This window comes from Camellia sinensis, chromosome 3, assembly GCF_055761805.1.
Source record: "Camellia sinensis isolate YWXY chromosome 3, ASM5576180v1, whole genome shotgun sequence".
Lineage (NCBI taxonomy): Eukaryota > Viridiplantae > Streptophyta > Magnoliopsida > Ericales > Theaceae > Camellia > Camellia sinensis.
The window spans coordinates 42,174,055-42,192,941 of NC_138963.1; the positions used below are offsets into that span (position 1 = coordinate 42,174,055).

Here is an 18,887-nt window from a genome sequence, read left to right on the forward strand (position 1 = left end):
ATCTGGCAAAACAGTCCATGTTTGGCACTTCTTTCTAAAAATCTATTTTTCAAAACGATTTGTCGGATTTGGACTCTTTGGTGATTTATTAATCTCACATCGCACATTGTGAGATCAGATTAAGAACCATGACAATTTGAGTCCGAACTATAGTGAGCCCAAATGAACAAAACGGGATTCCCTCCCGGGACGTTCGGGGACGTCTACAGTACCTAAGTTCCCAAGCCGAGACAACTTTGGTAATGCCGGACACGTGGCCTTTGACATGAGTCAGGGTTTCCTAAATTTCCCAAAATAAAATATTTAGGTAGCGACTCTGTAATCTGGCAAAGCAGTCCATGTTTGACGATTTTCATTCAAAATTGATTTTCCAAAACCAATTGCCAGATTTAGACTCTTTAGCGATTATCAGTCTCATATTGTACTTTGTGAGATTAGATTCAGAACCGTGACAGGAGTCCAAACTGTAGTAAGACCAATTCGCGCCTTCTCCGAAAGGAAGGCGCGCGAAGAAGGTCGGGTCTACACCTATAAATGGATTTGGATGGTGGAAATTAAATTGATGAAATGTGGGAAGTACATATATAAAATAAATCTAAGTCGATGTAAAATTTTGAATAATTTCTAAATTTTTGTGTGTGGTTTGTGTTTTGAAAAATATTTTTGAAAGAAAATCTCCAAAAACATGTTTGGTTATAAATTTTTTCAAAATTTTTTGAAAATTACTCTCTTTATTACATATCAATTAATTACTTTTTCTCTCACATATATCTATTCAACTACAACAAAATATTATCATTCCAAACTTCTAAATTTTAAAACTATTTTCAAAATATACAATCAAACAAATTAAAAAAATTTCTAAACTCTTTCTCCAAATTTTTTTTTAAAATTTATCTCAAAATACAAATCAAATGCGCCTAGGGGTGTAATTTTGGCCCGGCCCGGCCCTGGCCCACGGGCCAGAAAAACTAGGCCCAGGCCCAAGGGTATTCGAGCTTTGGACAGGTCAGTGGGGTCGGGCCTTGGGCTAGGCCCCTAGGTTTGGGCCTGAGCTCAGGCTTTGAGCGGGCTTGGGCAGGTCTAAACAATTTTTAAATTTTTATTTTATATTTTCCATTAAATTTTATTATTTTTCATTAAAAATAACACTGGGTCTTGGGTGGGCCAGGCAGACCGGGCCTTGAGTGGGCCGATGGACGGGGTTAAACGGGCCGAACTTCAAAACGATAGCCCAGGCCTAAGGCCTCGGACTGGGCTTAGGTTCGAGCCTAAACGGACCGGGGCCACCTGAGGCCACGGGCGAGCTTTAGGCTGCCCGTGGGCCATGGGCCAAAATTACATCCTTAAACGCAACCTGTATTTGGATTCGTAACAATACTGTTGTTTCAATTATTTATTAATCTTTCCATATTTATGTAAATTTTTTAAAAAATACAAAAAAAAAAAAATTAAATTAAATTTAAAAAAAAAAAAAACAAAAAAAAAACAGAAGGATCTGAAATTGGCGAATTGGCAATCAACCAAACCAATTGAAGTGGGTATTAGACATGGCCGCGTGATCCCGACCGAGGACCGGTGTTTCTCTCAACGTCCTTGGACTTCCCCCCTACTCTCTTCTCTGTCTGTGTCTGTAAACTCTCCGACTGTGATCTCCGATCAGGTATGCCTCCTTACTTCCACACCTCTCTCTCTCTCACTCACTCACATGTATGTACATATCTGTGATATATACATAATCAGTTACCCACAACGGAATTCAACAAGTAGGATTGGTTCTTAGTGAAACCCTGGTGCAGATCGGTTGGATCTCTCTTCATCTATATTCGGAAGATTAGGGCTTTTATTTACTTAAATTTGTAGAATTTGCTTCCGGAAATGAGACTATTATGAAGCAATTTGATTTAAATTTGCAGAAATATATTTGGTAGGACGATGAATTTTCTGCTGCGGCCTGCTCAGACAGCAGCAGCAGCAGCAGCAGCAGAGCAACCGTCTGTTTCTTCCGAGTATCAGACAGATGCCAACTATGTTTCAAGGAATGTAACAACGTTGGAAGGTCTTATAGCCGAAGATTCATTTTCGGAGAATTCGATGATGGGTGAAGATCATGGGGAAGGTGGTGCTGATGGAATTGGGGCTGAAAATGGAAGTGTAATGGGCTCGAGTTCCAAGGGTGATTCCTCCATTGTAGAGAATCACATTGATGTTGCTGAAGATGAAGGATGGATAACTATTCCATATAGTATTTCCTCACCATTTTTCTAAATTACGCTTTTTTCCTGGTTTTATCAAGTTATATTTTATGCAGCTTTACACATTTGCTTTTTAATCTAATACCATTTTGTAAAGTCTAGATTTTACAGCTTGTTTGGCAATTCAGGAGAGAGAAGAAAAGAAATGATTTGTTATGCTAAGAGAGAAAGGAAAGTACAGAAAAGATTGTGTTTTCTACCCCTTTTGCTTGGTTAGCTGGAGAGAAATGCAGAAAAAAAGAAAATATAGTGATTTCTCTCCTATTTTGTTTGGGTAACCTTTATATTTTTAAGTACTATGATTCTTCGTCCGAAAACAAAGTCAAATGGTTAATCTTTAAGTATATTGATTGTGGACATCAACCCATACCCTTACTGCCGCTTAATCCTCTTTCAATTGAATCAAATTCCCACCAAATACCAAGCAAACATTGAAACCTACCATTACTAAGCGTGAATAGGGAGTTGTATTGTAAACTAAGGAGTTTACTATCTAGTCTACTTGTATTAGAAGATTTATTTTTGTGGTTCAACTGGTAAATTTATATACTAAAATAATTTATAATTAAAATTGAGATTCAAACATGGGCCAGAGTCACCATTGCTGTTTAATCTGATTAGGAATACCATGTGTACGTGAAATGAAGCTAGGGATTGCTTGTCTTATTATTCCTTACAAGTCACATTCAGTCAAAACCCATGATGGACTTTTGAAATATATGGATTTCAAGAGATTGAAATTTATGAATGGAGTAAATGAATGTAGTTTATCTTGTTTGAGCAAATCTCTTGAACCCTAAGGCCTTTTCTGATCCGTAGTTTTATCACAATTGATCATCTTAGTTCTTTACATTCTTGTAATTTTTATGGTTGGTTTCTATTGTTTGATAAACATATTGAAATGTACTTGTATAAAAAATCTTATCTAAATGTACTTATCAAAAAAGAACAAAAAGTCTGAATGACTTTTTGTTGGCTTTCACATAGCAAAGTAGTGCATTCTCTTTATAAAGTCCTATAATAAGCTTCTATGTGTTTTACTTATTTTTTCTATTGTACTTTAGAAATAGTTTCACCAAGGTCCTTAGGAATTTTTTATGCATGAATTATTATTAATGCTTGATGCGTATTTTTTTAATTATTTTTTATTTAGAGAAACTTCCTGATAATTGGAGTGAAGCGTCAGATATACTTTCATTTCGTTCTCTGGACCGCTTCTTTGTTTTTCCTGGTAGGTTTTGCTTCTTGAATCTCTTGCTTTCTTAGGTTTTGACATGTAACAAGATTTCATGTTTGGGGATCCTTTTTTTTTTCATGTGAGATCTGAATGCTTTTCTTATTCTAGGTGAACAAGTCCATGTCTTGGCATGCTTGTCTGCATATAAGCAGGATACAGAAATTATCACACCATTCAAAGTTGCTGAGGTAATGAGTAAAAATGGCATTGGAAAAAACACAAAGAAACAAAACGGAAACATTGGATATGAAACTGATACTGTTTCTGAAAGTGTGGAAGTGAGTCCAGATAGTCATGACGCAGATCAGAATGGTGAAAACATTTTAAAAGAGAAGATTGGTCCACAAAAGGATATTTCTGCTGGTGAATCTCTTCTTAGAATGGAAGATCACAAAAGACAAACTCAAAAATTGTTGCAAAGATTTGAGAATTCCCACTTCTTTGTTCGGATTTCAGAGTCAGATGAGCCACTTTGGTCTAAAAGAAGTTCTTCAGAACAATCTCTAGAATCTTCTGAGATGGTTGCTGAGATGTTCACTGCAGATAGTGCAGGAACTAGAAAAACTTCAAATAGCAGGGGCTCCCTAAATGCGGTGATTGATCGAGGAAGTTTTGATGCTAGTGTCTCTGGTGGATTGGCAAGAGATGCGGTTAAGTGTTGCTCTCTTTCTAATGGAGACATAATGGTATGTTTCAAAAAACTTGTAAGATGTTTTTACGTCATCTTTTGTTTCCTGTCTTCATAAAGATAAGAAAGATGCAAGCATAGATTCTTGTTACCCAATGCAAATTCCTGTGTTTATACTTAATTAATTGTATTCAAAATTTCTTTTTTATTATATGCCACATACCAATTTGGCATGGGAGCTGATCTTGTTGTAACTTTGAAGTTTTTATCTGATTTGTTGGACCATCCTATTCTTGGAGAAACCGAGTATTAGAAAAGGGAACAGGATGACTGATTAGTTTATTCGTGGAAGTTTTTATTATTACTTTATCTGCATCTTGAACATAAATTGTGTCTGAATTTTTTTGTTACCACTGACACCCTGGTCTTGATGACATTATCCATTGTTGGTCCCATGTCGATTCTTGAGTTTTTCACTAATATGTGATTAACGTTTTTAAGTGAAACTTATTACATTTAAGTAAAACCGTTGTGTTTGTAGTGTGGGAAACAGATGCAGGCATGTTGATGTAGGACTAGTAAGGAATTGCTCCCCTACTAGCAGCAAGCTCAAAATTAATACAAGGCAGCAGAGAAACTAGGTTTTTTGGGGCTCATTTTAATTGGTTTTTAAAGGTTGGATGGGTGGTAAAATATCAAGATTTTAGGGTCAAAGTGTGCAACAAAAGGATAGTCTTTTGAGAATAAAGACACGAGATTTTGGGACTATTTTGGGACTGTTCCAGAGACTGTAAACAGTACCCCGTAACAATAGCTGGGGTTGTTACTTGTTCTTTTGCAAATAGGGTGCTAAGGTTTACTGATCTGGTTATGTGGTTTTAGAGGCTGTAAAAGTGTAGAAAAATTATAAAAAAGAAGAAGAAGAAGAAGAAAAAGGTCTAAGCATCACACCTAGAAGGCTATAATCCTATCGGCATCACTCCTAGGTTTTGATTGCACCAAACAATCTCAAAGAAGCTTCAAAGTAGTTTCTGAAAATTTTCCAAAACATCAACTATGTTATTAAATTAGAGCCATTACATGACTTTGTAGAGGCTATAGAGACTTCCTTCTCCAATTAGCAGTAAGAATTCTAAAAAAGAGACTTCCTTCACCAACTAGTAGTAAGATTTCTAAAAGGAAAACTATGAAGCTTTTAACTTCTAAAACTTGTCTAAAACCATATACGACCTATAAATTACATGCAAGTATATAACTTGACCCATATGACTGGTAGATCACCAATTGTCCCAAAAATTTAAGTTGGTAAGAAATGAGCCCAACAATGTATATAAAGCACCTTGAACCTGGTCTTGCACTTGGAGATGTAAATATACATACATTGAGACAAACAAAATGTAACTGTGGAACAAATGCAAATGGAGAGACTTGAACCTAGGATCTTCCTCAACCTGAGTTGTGATACTATGTTAGACCACAAAATGTTTCAAAAACTTAAGATGTTAGGAAATGGGCCTAACAATATATATCAAGCTATCCAACAATGACAACCTATTGGTGACCCTTACAACCTATGTCAGAAAATTCTGCAAAATATTTAATTTCCCTTCAATTATGAAATATTAGAAATATAAAGAACATATATGAAAATGACCAGATTAATATCTAACCTATATAACTATATAACAACACTGCAATAAGATTAAAAAAATTCATTACACACAATTTCCAATTGGTTGCACGTGGGTTCGACTTTAAACCAAGCAATTCCCAAATATCATCTCTTCTTTAGCTTTACTATTTCTTGACTTTCTTATGGCCTGCATCACATGTAGTTGGTTGTTGCATTTCAATTCTTTTTTCAATAACGCTATTGTTTTAGGCTTTCGTCAAAGAGGATGAAGACATGAAATCCACACTTCATTTATTGTTTGCCATTTTCACTGTTGCTTATTAACCACAAAATGGTGGAAAGTTATTTTACGTGTCTTTCTTGGTTGGAAATGGGAATTGGGTTGGGATGGTGTTAGCTGTGAATTCCGTTGGTTATAGATGATACATGAACTTATTAATGATTTCCTTGCAGTTGTGTTTTTGTTTAAATAAGGGCACAAGCCATATACAACTGACTTAGCTTGCCCATCTTGTTTTGGCAAGTGATCTTGTCAACTTTAGTTTGGAAGTTTAATTCCCATTAGTGGTGTGGGACCTAGGCTTTAGTGGACGAGGTTTTATGAGGCTATGTGGAGGTTTTCTACTAGCTTTAGTTGGAGTAACCTGATGAAAAAGGGGTGAGTAGCTCATTTCTATATAACCAAGCACAAGTGCTTAGACTTTAAGAGTTTGGGGTATTTTGGTGTGTTTATTTGCAGGCGGCGTTATCAAAATCTTACGATTTGCGATTTTTGCAAAATCGATACGAATCTGTGGCATAGATTGTATTTTTGCATTGTCCAATCGCTTTGAATTTATGGCATAGATGTTTTCTTTGGGAAATGTTATGTGGGTAGCCCCAAAAGGGAGTGCGCATATGCTTCTAGTTGATTTTCGCACATTTGGAGGATCAAAGAGAGCCAAAGTGTTATGGTCTTGTGCCGTCATCGCAACTTTTTGGGTTCTATGGATGGTGAGAAATGCAAGGTTGTTTGAAGATAAGTTCCGGGAGGTGGGCTGTTTGTGGGATAATGTTTGTCACTTAACTTCCTTTTCAGTGTTAGGGAGCTCTTTATTTAAGGGAGTCTCATTTTTTTTGTTAGCTAGAGATTGGTTGGCGGTGTGTGATATGTAAGTTTTTGCTTGGGATTAGCTTGTTACGGGTTTCATTTTTTGTATTACCATTGTCCTTTTGTAAGAGGATGCCTCATCCTGGCTTGCTTTTTTGAATTATTAATAAAGTTTTTGTTGTTGATATAAAAAAAAAAAGAAAAAAAAAAGAAAAAACTATTTTGAAAGTGAATCTCTAATGAATTGCACGATTCACAATCGATTTACTTTTTACGATTCATGCAATTTTTGAAATTATTATGTCTGGACATATTTTGACTATTTTTTTCTCCATCTTTTTAGTGAAAATGACATAATATAACTTCTAATAGCGTTTAATACCAAAATAACCAACATGTATAAAAGATTTGTTGTTATTTTAGTGATTATGGAGTTTTTAATAGGATCCAATCAAATTCAGTCAGACCTAACATATTTTTTAACATCTCTTCTCATTTTTTTTTCTCTTTAAAAAATCATAATATATCTTTTAAAGATGTTTAATATTAAAGTTACACTATGAATTATTTATTGCTATTTTATTAAATCAAATATAATTGAATATTACATGTGTAAGGTCAGCTATACCTTTTAAAATGTTTTAGGCTTTAAAATAAAAGATTCTAGATGATTCTTTCTTATTATTTGCTCACTGTTACTTAGAAAAGTATGTATGCTTATTGTCCAAATATCAATATCGTTGTTAATTATTTTTACTTTAGAAATTGATAGTTTGTTTATTAGTTATTATCTTTATTAAGAATGGTTGATAAGAAATATCTAAAAAAGAAAAAAGGTAAGATGGTGATCCTACATAGGAACCTTTGTTAATTTCTTACCTATTAAACTACATGATTATCATTCAAAATAACATTTTCATTGATTTAAGTATAAATATTTCATATTCGTAAGATATATTTAACATCTAAATGTGTAGATATATGTTTTTAAGTAATTTAAAAAAAGTGACCGAATCTTTACGATTCACGATTTGATTCAATTCGCGATTTGGTACGAGGCTATTTTGATTCACGATACGAATCCCGATTTGACAACTATATTTGCAGATAATGGATGGTGGTAATAGAGAATTGTGGCCTAACTTTTGTGAGTATAAGAGATTTGAGGGTAGGTGTGTTGGGTTAGGTTATGTGAATTGGAGATGGGATGAAATATGATATTGACACATCAATAGATAATGTATATATTTATCTACATATATGTTGTTAGAGGCCATAATGGAGGAAGTTGTCTTAAGTGAGAATGAATGTTTATCATGTCCTGCATGTTTATCAAGTTCTGCAGTCATTAGTTGCTATATGTTGTAAATCCTAGAGAATTTTGAGTTCTTAATGTTTATCATGACAGTTGGCCAGACGGCTAATAATTCTGATTCTATTTTCTTGTTTGGAAGAATGCAGGTACTTTTACAGGTAAATGTTGGTGTTGATTTCATGAGAGACCCCATTCTGGAAATTTTTCAGTTTGAGAAATATCAGGATCGAAATTTGACTAATGCGACCCAAGACTACTTAGTTCATAAAAATCAGGACCCTTGTGGAGAACTGTTGAGGTGGTTGCTCCCATTGGATAATTCTTTTCTCCCTCCATCTCGGCCTTTATCTCCTCCAACATTGAATTCCAATTCATCTATTCGTAGCTCATCAACAAAGGCAAACTTTTCTGCTTCATCTGGCTCTCAGCTCTTTTCTTTTAGTCACTTTAGAAGTTATTCCATGTCTTCACTTCCTCCAAATACTGCACCACCTCCACCTGTTCCAACCCCCAGTTCTAGACCAAATGTTGACCTAGAAGATTGGGATCAGTACTCTTCTCAGAAGTTTGTAAAGAGTAAAAAGCCTGGGAATGAAGGGCTTTTATCCTTCCGAGGCGTATCACTAGAGCCAGACAGGTTTTCTGTTCGATGCGGATTGGAAGGCATTTACATACCCGGAAGAAGGTGGAGGAGGAAAATTGAAATTATTCAACCTATAGAAATCCATTCTTTTGCAGCTGATTGCAATACAGATGACCTTCTTTGTGTGCAGATAAAGGTGAGGTTTATGATATTTTTGGAGTCAAGATTATGTAAATTTTTCTAAAAGCAGAATACTATATGAAAAATATTTAACAAGGTATTTATGGATGCAGTTGTGACATACTAGAGTTTGGTCTTTTATTATGCCGTAAATACTGAGGCAGTGATTTACTCAGTCCTTTTTTTTTTTTCTTTTTTCCTGGCAGAATGTCTCTCCTGCCCATGCACCAGATATTGTGGTATATTTGGATGCCATAACAATTGTTTTCGAGGAGGTGTCTAAAGGCGGAACACCTTTTTCATTACCAATTGCATGTATTGAAGCTGGGAATGGCCACAGCTTGCCAAATCTTGCCCTCAGGTTGTTGTCCATTCATGGAATCTTAGTTTATGTTTAATTTTTTTGAGGACCAGTTTTTACCCTGGCTATTCAACATGAAAGCTAATATTTGTTGTTTTATACATGATTTTGAGCCATGATATTATATGTTTTAATGAGACATCATGCCCTTTATTCTCATAAAATATTAGTTGTACTCTCGGATATTGCTTGTAGTGTTCTTTGACATAAATGATTTGCTTGTTTTATATCAGTTACAAACTTCCACTCATACAGTCAATGATCTCTAGGGAGTGGGAGAAGCTTATTCTTTGATTTGGAAGGTTGGTAATTTGAGAGTCCATTTGCTTCCAACAAATCATTTTTTAGACAGGTTGTGTGTTCCAACTAGTACCCCAATCTGTATAAGGTCACTTGAACCTGAACTCAACCTGCCTAACATATTAGTTCCTATTATTTATTTATTTGTTTAGAAATTTTAAATTTCTGTATAACATTTTTTTATTTCAAATACTTAATAGTATTATTGTTGAATCATATTAATTTTATAGGTAATGCTTGAATTAATATCTTTTTGTTTTTGGATAAAATGCATTAATATCTAAATTCAAATAAGTGATCAGTGGAGACTAATGTTGTCGAAGTTGTTCGTATTGTTATTATTATTTATGATGAAATAACATACCATGATTAATAGGGTTGATTTTTCATCAAAACAGGTCTAGCTGAACTGAACCTCAACCATTTCAAAGTAATTTGTAGACTTGACGGGTTGATGGCCAGCCTAAAAGTTTCCTGAAGTTCATTGCTGTCATAACCCGATTAACCATGTCAAATGCTTATTTATCTCGAAATATAATTTTGATACATTTAATTTTTTTAGGACAGACCATGTTACTTTGTGATAAGGTGAATGATTTGTTGATAGACTTAAAACCTTGGCAGTAACGACTCTTTGAGGTTTTCGATTGGAATAAAAACAGATAATAAAGTATAAGTAAAACACATCAAGAAGCTCCCATGAGATATTTAATTAATTGGAGCATTCAGAGTTGGACCCTGATCTCGACAAATTGAAACACAGAACACAAACGATACAATATGTTACCCTCATCTGTCTTCTTCTATCTACCAAAGACAATGCTCCAAGCATGATGAGCATGACGTTTAGCCATCTGGTGGAGTGCTGGAAAATCTTCAGTGTTCCCCTTGAAGTGGTGACTATATTCTCTTTTTAGGAGAATTGTTGAATAAGGGGGATGAAAAACAGGGTTCTTTAGAGGTCACACAATCCTTCTCAAAAACCAAATTGTTTCTAGAATTGTCGTTTGACATACATTATCTAGTCAATATAGTGATAGTAAGCACCAAAGGTCATAGACTAAGTTATGCAATTAAAATAGAAAACCAAATTGTGTTTAGGAAAGGCTGATGCTCAATTTCTAAAAAAAAAAAGGGTTATAAGGGGCTGATTTGATTAGATTCTGATTTTATTTTATTGTAGAACCAGTTGAGTTTGTGAATTTTTTAATGGGTTTGTTTTAGCAAGTGTGGTTTTTTTTTTTTTTTTTTTTAACAAAGTAGTTTCATCCTGGTGTTAATTGGGGACCAAGTATGCTGAAATCTAAATTTGATGCAAATAACATATAAGGGAAAAAAGTTAGCTGTAAATTTGCGCACCTGGTGCCTTTTGTTAATAAAATTGACTCATTAAACAAAAATTTTATGGAATAAAGGATTTGGGGAAGTTTCTTGTTTGGAGAGAATAAAATTCAGGTTATATTCGCCCTTTGATTTCTTCTATTTCTTTTTCTCTGGTTGTTTTAGAGCACAAAGCTCATGGATTTGAGCTTATTTATGCTGGAAATAGCAGGTTTCTGACAAAATCAGATTCCGTGTGTGTTTTATCTTTGTTTATTTGGGTTCACTTCTGAATGTTGTTGGTTACATCGCTAAACAGCTACATCACCACATAGGAAGTCCAGTGAGTCTGTCAATTCTCTACATTGTTTAAACAAGGCTACTAAGTTGGTGTGTAGCCACAGGCCCTTTTTTTTTTTTGGGTTGTTAACTTGATATACATTATTGGACTCATTTCCTAATGACTTAAACTTTTGAGACCAGTGGTGATCTAGCATGATATTAGAGTTCAGGTTGGGGGAGGTTTTGAGTTCAAGTCTCTCCATTTGCATTTGTTTCCTGTTTGCATTCTGCATCTCTATATGTATATCTGTTTGCATCTCCATGTAGAAGATGGGGTTGCATGCAATGGAGGGTGTTGGATACATTGATATGCATTGTTGAACCCATTTCCTAACTGGTTATCTAACACTTTTTGCCTCTTTTGTTGTCTAGAATTGCATTTGCTATTGTACGTCTGTCTCAATCTAAAAGTGCTTGCATTCATTTTGAAACTTCATCTACTTCCTCAAGCCACTTGTTAAGTTAATTTCTTTTCTTTTTCTTTTTTGTTAAACAAGTTAATTTTCTTTATTACAAATAAACACGAGCACGTGCACATCTATGGATCTTTTGAGATTTTTTCATTCAATGTAGTGAGAGTAGAGAGATGGTAGAGGGAAAATGCTGGTAAGCAAAAATCTGGAGAGCAGAAGAGGCATAAAGAAAATAGATAATATTTAACCCTCCAACCACCTCAGGGGCATGATGGACTGAAATTCTTGGTTTGTCTCCTGGTGGAAAATGTTGCTATATGAGTGTGATTATGTATGTCAACAATGACCTGAGGAAAACGGGGGTTTTGATGGAGGTTGCCTGGACACGTTTCCAGACATTTGTTTGAGCCTTTGCAGGAGAATATCTTCTTTGCTCTTTCATTGGCTTTTCTATTAGGACGAGATGTAGTCTCTCTCCTCTCAACTCTCAGGAGACGATTAAAGCTTTGCTAAAACTCTGTCAGTCCTCACATTGGGAGCTTAGGCTTCAAAGGTCAAAGAAGCTAAGTGACGCAAATATTTTGCATTAGTCCTTGTTCAAATCATGTGGTGGACAAGGGGTTGTAGTGTCAAGTCTAATTTTGAAGCTTTGTCAATTTATTTTTATTATCTTTTTTACTGTTTGTGTAATCTTTTAAACCTATGTTCTTCGTCTTATTCTTCTAGATTCAATTCCTTTTTTACATCATGCGCAGTTTGCGTTGACACACCAGAAAACATTGGGGAACTTGAATCAGCTTATCTACTTAAGTTTCCATGGAGTCTTTTTCCGTATACTATATGTCCAGTATTCTGCTTTCTGTCCTGTATCTTTTTTTTTGCTTATTTTAAGTGTGGTTGTGGACACTGTGCTTGCTGTTACCAATTCAATATTTTGTGGTTTTGAATTCTGTGCATTACTTAAATCCTGACATTGAGTATACTGTTTCAAATTAAGTGAAAGCCATGTGATTAAACTTGAAAGTAAATCAGAAATATTATTGGTGGCATGCATTAAAATTATATGGTCATAGGTGGAACCTATGTTACCTACAACTCAGATCATTCTAGTATGACGAACGGGAACAGGTCTGGTACGATAGGAGTAGGCTTGTATAAATATGAGAATTACCTTATTTTAAGAAATTAGATATCCAATAAAATATAGCTTATTCTTCTTCAACTTAGTCAGGTAAGAACAAATTTCGTAGAGCATTATGGCTCATCTTTTACAGTCTCTCCAGATTTTGGTTTATTATTTTTTATTTTTTTTCCTCATAAGGAAAATTTTAAGGAAATAATTCTGATTTTTGATTTTTGGATGGCTTTGGGTTGTTAAATTTATCATTTTAGAATGAAAGTGTGTTATGTTTCAGAATGTGTATTCCAAACTGTAAATAGTTTGCGTATTAGCATATTCTGGTAAAACCATGAAACTTTTTTTTTTCTCTCTAGTTAAGGGGATATCAATTTTGGACATCATATGCAAAAATATTTTTTCTTAGAGTTAAGATCCATCTAAAAATTTGTCAACAGCAAGGAGAGAAGAGAAGACTGGGGAAGGTTTTAGGTTTTAGTTTTACATTTAACCATAAAGATGGAGTAAAAGAACGTTTCTTTCCTATCCTTTCATCCATCCAACCTTGTCCTTCCTTTCAGTTATCCATTCCTAGCAAACCAAGCATGAATTAGAGACAATTTTTTGTTGTGAGATTTATTATTGTTTAGTGCATAAGATGTAGTACATATATGTGTGTGTGTGTATATTTAGTTGCATATACACAACAGCAAAGGAGGGAATAATGTATCTGCTAGTTGGAGGGATTGCTTTGTAAGTTGAGAGAAGGGCTCAAGGTTTTGAGTCCATGGTTGCTGCTTGTCCTCAATAGTGTCTTTTTATGTCTCATGACAGGAGAGGTGAAGAACACTCTTTTATTCTCAAACCAGCAACCTCAATGTTGAAGAATACAAAGGTTCACGGAGAAAGAAGTTCTCAGTCATTGCATTCGCAGGCTGGATCAAGTCTGTGTATTCCGACCAATTCCTCTGCTGATCAGTATGCTGTTCTAGTATCATGTCGCTGCAACTATACTGGTATTTATATTGCTTTTTGTTTGCTGTGTTCTTGGGAATGCCTGATGGAGTTGATTGATTTTATTCTAACTGCATTTTTCCTCTCATCAATGCATCATGTGTAGAATCAAAATTGTTCTTCAAGCAGAGAACAAGCTGGCGACCACGCATTTCAAGGCATCTTATGATCTCTGTTGCATCTGAAATGTCAAGCCAAAATCCTAGTCCGAATGGAAGAGTCCCTCAGCTGCCTGTTCAGGTTACTTGTGACTCTTGAGTAAGGTTTTTGACTAGTACTAAATAAGTTTGCCCTAACTGGTTCAAATTGTCAGGTGTTAACTCTTCAGGCTTCCAATTTAATGTCTGAAGATCTAACATTAACAGTACTTGCTCCAGCGTCATTTACTTCACCTCCCTCTGTGTTGTCCTTGAATTCTGCTCCCTCGACACCAATGAGCCCATTTGTTGGTCATTTTGAGTCCTCAGGAAAAGGGAGTGGTGAAAGACGAATTTCTTCAATGCTGAATGTGAACTCAGCATCTCTTGCTTCAGAAAACCAGAGACAGAGTGGAGATGGTGGACCTCGAACTGCTGCCTTCAATGAGCAAGCCATTCCCATCTCTGATGTCCTTCCAAGTACTGATTTGGGTTGTACACATTTATGGTTGCAAAGTAGAGTTCCACTGGGGTAAAGCATTACTCCCTTCCTTTTCTTATTGATTTTAGTTTGAGATACACTGGTGATTATATTTTATTGTGATTGCATTAGATGTGTTCCTTCTCAATCCACGGCTACTGTCAAGCTCGAACTTCTACCATTGACTGATGGGATTATTACACTTGATTCTTTACAGATTGATGTTAAGGAGAAAGGTATTCTTCTGCTTATGTCTTAATTAATTTCTTGTTACCTGTATGTTTTTATTGTTTCCACAATGGCTTTATTCTGCTAGATTAGAAACTGTTAGTGGGTGGTAAGTGTAATGCTATCCTCTTGCAATAGGCAACCCACCCCACATGCACAAAAAGAGAAAAAAAGAGAGAAAAGAAATGTGAAAGCAAAAGAAAATTAGATAATAGAGATTCATCACTTGGGTGGCAAATTGCCTACATGGCTAACATCAAAGATGATATGGGAGAGCCATTTTGGTATCATCCTCTCCTCATGCCCCTTAAAGAACCATTGTTAACATGTTTTTGGATGTATTATGGGCCATGCTATTACAATTTAGGTTGAAATGAAAGAATGATGTTGAAAATTGTAATAATTAAACTTTTGGCAAAAGGAACATCTCTACCTGCCCAAGTTAGCATTTACAAGCTTTTTGGGTTGCCAGCATCTTCTTAGCGCAACTGGTTAACAATTCTTTCAGAATCACCCCCTTCCAAAAAGAGGAAAAGAAATAAAAAATTCAGTTTCCTATATATAGCTCCATGTAAGCCCTACATTTCCGACTTGCTTGTTTGGTATCTCTTCTGTGAATTCAATTCATCTTCCCTCAATTTCTTTTATTCCGTAGTGTAGTGCTCTTTTCTTTCTTTGTATAATCTAGCCTCTAATGGTCTCCACCACGCCAAGTTCATTGTGTGTCATGCCAAATTGCAAGTTGCCTTTGTTGCAACTTTAGCTTACTGGTAGAATGTCCCCATGACGTTCTACGAAAAGTTTCGCCTCTTTTGGATTATAAGAATATTGCTATATTGAGTAAAATTGCATGAAATTATGTGAATTTTGTCTTCACTTATCTCTTTTTCATCTGCTTTGTGGGCTTTTTATCAAGCCTTATTGAATATGATGATAACAGACCTGATATTGTAGCTGCCGGTGTCTGAATAATGGCAAATCAGCTTATATATCATTTCCTAACCAACTGATTGTCATCCCCAAAATAGTCTTAGCCTCATTTTCTATTGACATATCTATCTCCTTTTTTAACCTTTTTATTTTTATTTATATATCACTTTTGGTAGCTATTGATGAGACTAGTCACCTATGAAGCATGGGTCCTTCGAAAAATATGCCGAACTCGTACCGGGTACTTACCGGCGTACCGTATCTCGTATGGTACTTTTGCATACGTACCGGGTACATGAAACACGTACTCAAGTTTTTTTTTCTTAATTTTTGACGTACCCAATATATATCCAAGCCGTACCGTACCTCAGTTGAAACAATATTTTCCTTCTACTACAGAGATAAAACTCATTTCACTAGATTTCTTTTTTAGTTTTTGTTTTATACTTAGTATGATTTTAAAATTAAACTATGGTTTGTAAGTTGTTTAATATATTGATATTTGATTTTGATTTATACTTTTCCCTTTGGCATTAAATGTTAATTATTGGTTGGACCTTAACAAATTAAACCATTTGATTATTTTTTGCATTACTTTAAATTAAAAATAAATATTTTTTTACAAGTGTATCAAGCCGTACCCATACCCTTACCCTATTTTTTTTGAATTTTACCGTATCGACGTACCCGTATCGTACCAGTACCAATACCAGTACTCGTACCCGTACCTGTGCTTCATAGCTAGTCACCAATGCACACATGGTTCTTGGGCTTTCCTGGAGACCATCTAGAAGGTTGTTGCATTGAGAGCTTAATATTTCATTCCCATAAAGCTTCTAGGAGAAGTAGGATATGTTTGTGATATTCCCCTTTGTGATGGACTTGATGGTGAATTTCGATTTGACAAGTTATAATTCTAATCATATGATGAAATGATCAATCATGTAGTGGATTAGTGCAATCATGCAGTTGTTGATATCACAAGGTCTCACAATCAGCAGTGGACTCAGAAATTTTCTTCAATGGGTTCAATGAATAATCAATCAATTTGGTCTGCTGTTTTTTTTTTTTTTTTTTTTTTTTTTTGAATAACTGAACAACTTAGCCCCAATCCCAATTCTGATCCCTGGAATCGATGACCCATTCCTTCGGACTAAAATTCTTTCCACCAGAAAATGGGCTTTATTCACTATATTTCTCTCTAAACCAAGAGACCTCCAAAACTATTGCTGAAAACCCTCGACACCCTCAACACCCCTTTGCTTCACAAGAAAATTGGAAGACCAAACAACCTATTCCGTTCTTCCCTCTGGCCTGAGAAAGCTTTGATATAGTTTGCCGGACGCTCTGGTCTTTCTTCTTGGATGGAAACAAGAACAAATGAAATGCCCCGCTAAGGTCAAAGGCCTGGACTTTGGCTGACACTCCCCACTTATACCCATCTCTGCATCTTTCTCCTATCTGGTGTGATATATGGAATTGGGTACAGGTATCTAGTGTGGGTATGCATCTTGTGTTGGATTCATGTAGTTCTCATGTGGTACTGGGGACACAACAAAATATTCATATTTCTTAATACACTTATTTGATTTTCTAGGGTAAAATGGTGCATATAAGATGTCATATAACAATTTGTTTTGGGTGAAAGATTTTGCATTAAAACAAAAGCAACAGCTACAAACAAAGCATACCCTGGAAAAACAAAAGCACAAAAGCTGAGGGAGAAAACAAACTTCCACCCTCTAACCAAAACAAAAACTAGCCAAACAACAGTAGTATGCACAAGAAGTGACTGAAAATCCTAGAAGAGATGCGCCAATTATCACACTCTTCCAGCACTAGGACAGAGTTCACATTCCTTAATAAGCTAAGCTTAGCTCATATCACCCACTAGCCCATCCAAAACCACATGAACAAGTAAGTCTATCTTAATGAATATTCTGCTATTGCTTTTCTTCTACACATGATACATAGTAACCAGCAAAGGCCAACCTGTAAACATAAGCTGTAATAGCCTTACCTCCACAATTTCCAGCAGCCCAACTAGGTGTCATAGAACATTCATGCATAGTAATATGTTAAACCTGAATTGCTAGAAACAGTTGTTGCATTTGCTTTTGGTGGTCAATTGTCAGATGTAAATGGCAAGAGATTGAATCTGAAAAATTCGATGTTTTTACTGATAAATACTTTCTGGCTTAACAGGCATGACTTATATCCCTGAGCACTCACTGAAGATAAATGCAACGTCCAGCATTGCCACTGGGATTATGTAGGAAGGTTATTTGCAAGTTCCATTTCTTTGGCTTCTCTCCTCGAGCAGGGAAAGATAAATCAAATTGCTTCTTCTTATATAGTATTGCAACAAGTAAATGGCACACTATTTTAAAATGTGAATCGAGGTATACGTCTTTTCTCCCTTCCTGAGCAGCGTGCAATTTATCATGTCAATTTGTTTCAATAGAAAACCTTATAGCTGGTTTTTGCAACACATGATCTGGGGATTGTATTTGTTGTATGCCCTTTGAACTGGAAAATCAAAATGTGTACCGTTTGTTAGATGAATTGTGTCCAATATCATGCTCCACTTTTCAAATCTCTCTCTCTCTCTCTCTCTCTCTATATATATATATATATATACACACACATATATCAGCCTCTGTGATACACAGGCATTAATGACATTGGAGGTGTTAAAAAAAATCGGTTAAATTGTGAATTGATTTGAACTGGTCAAAACTATATGGTTTGGTCCGGCTTTTTAAGAGAACGGTTTGGTACTAGTTTCAAGAAATTAAGTACTTTCAATTATGATTCAGTTGACAAATTAAGGCCCCAATGATACAAATAAAATCGGACCGAACTATTTGATATGTTTATCAATTTTATTATATGTGTAGTGTTCTATAAGGTACTTTCTTATTAACTTCTCAAAACTTGAATCTCATTCCTATGTTGATGAGGCCTTCATTCATTCTATGGACCAATTATTATTATTATAATTTTGGTATAAAAATATGTATAGCTTTCTTTTCCCACTAGGCACATAATTTTTCCACTTCTTATATTATTGAAAATTACAATTTTATAGTAATTATTATGATATATGAAAATTTGTTTGTCTTTACATATTTTATAATAGTTAATTTAGAGAATATTTTAAAATTCTGAAGTATGCTTATATAGTTTTTTGAATACTTGCATAGGTAGAATTAATTTTTATTGAACTATAGTCTAGATATAGTGAAGGATATTCTGACTTTAGAACCATGTAATCAAATTGAAACTAAATTGTGTTTTATGGTTCGGTTTTAATTTGAACC

The 18,887-nt window shown here is 35.0% G+C and overlaps 1 protein-coding gene across 2 annotated transcripts; it reads left to right on the forward strand.

The window, feature by feature from the left end:
* Nucleotides 1-1,395: 1,395 nt before the first annotated feature.
* On the forward strand, nucleotides 1,396-18,160 carry LOC114310263 (heat-inducible transcription repressor). 2 transcript variants are annotated; one of them, XM_028256217.2, is made up of 11 exons: nucleotides 1,396-1,663; nucleotides 1,917-2,245; nucleotides 3,409-3,486; nucleotides 3,601-4,178; nucleotides 8,305-8,937; nucleotides 9,128-9,282; nucleotides 13,609-13,790; nucleotides 13,895-14,028; nucleotides 14,102-14,457; nucleotides 14,539-14,642; nucleotides 17,770-18,160. In XM_028256217.2, the coding sequence occupies exons 2-11, from the start codon at nucleotides 1,936-1,938 to the stop codon at nucleotides 17,838-17,840; spliced, it is 2,601 nt and encodes an 866-aa protein (XP_028112018.2). In that variant the 5' UTR covers nucleotides 1,396-1,663; nucleotides 1,917-1,935; the 3' UTR covers nucleotides 17,841-18,160. The 2 variants fall into 2 exon arrangements, with proteins under 2 accessions (XP_028112018.2, XP_028112024.2); XM_028256223.2 differs by having other exon boundaries at nucleotides 1,463-1,663; nucleotides 1,932-2,245.
* Nucleotides 18,161-18,887: the final 727 nt, after the last annotated feature.

Coding starts and splice junctions, on each gene's coding strand:
- LOC114310263 (XM_028256217.2), top strand. CDS start 1,936: ATGAATTTTCTGCTGCGGCCTGCTCAGACAGCAGCAGCAGCAGCAGCA. Junction 4,179..8,304: donor TTTCTAATGGAGACATAATG/GTATGTTTCAAA, acceptor GGAAGAATGCAG/GTACTTTTACAGGTAAATGT. Junction 9,283..13,608: donor TTGCCAAATCTTGCCCTCAG/GTTGTTGTCCAT, acceptor GTCTCATGACAG/GAGAGGTGAAGAACACTCTT.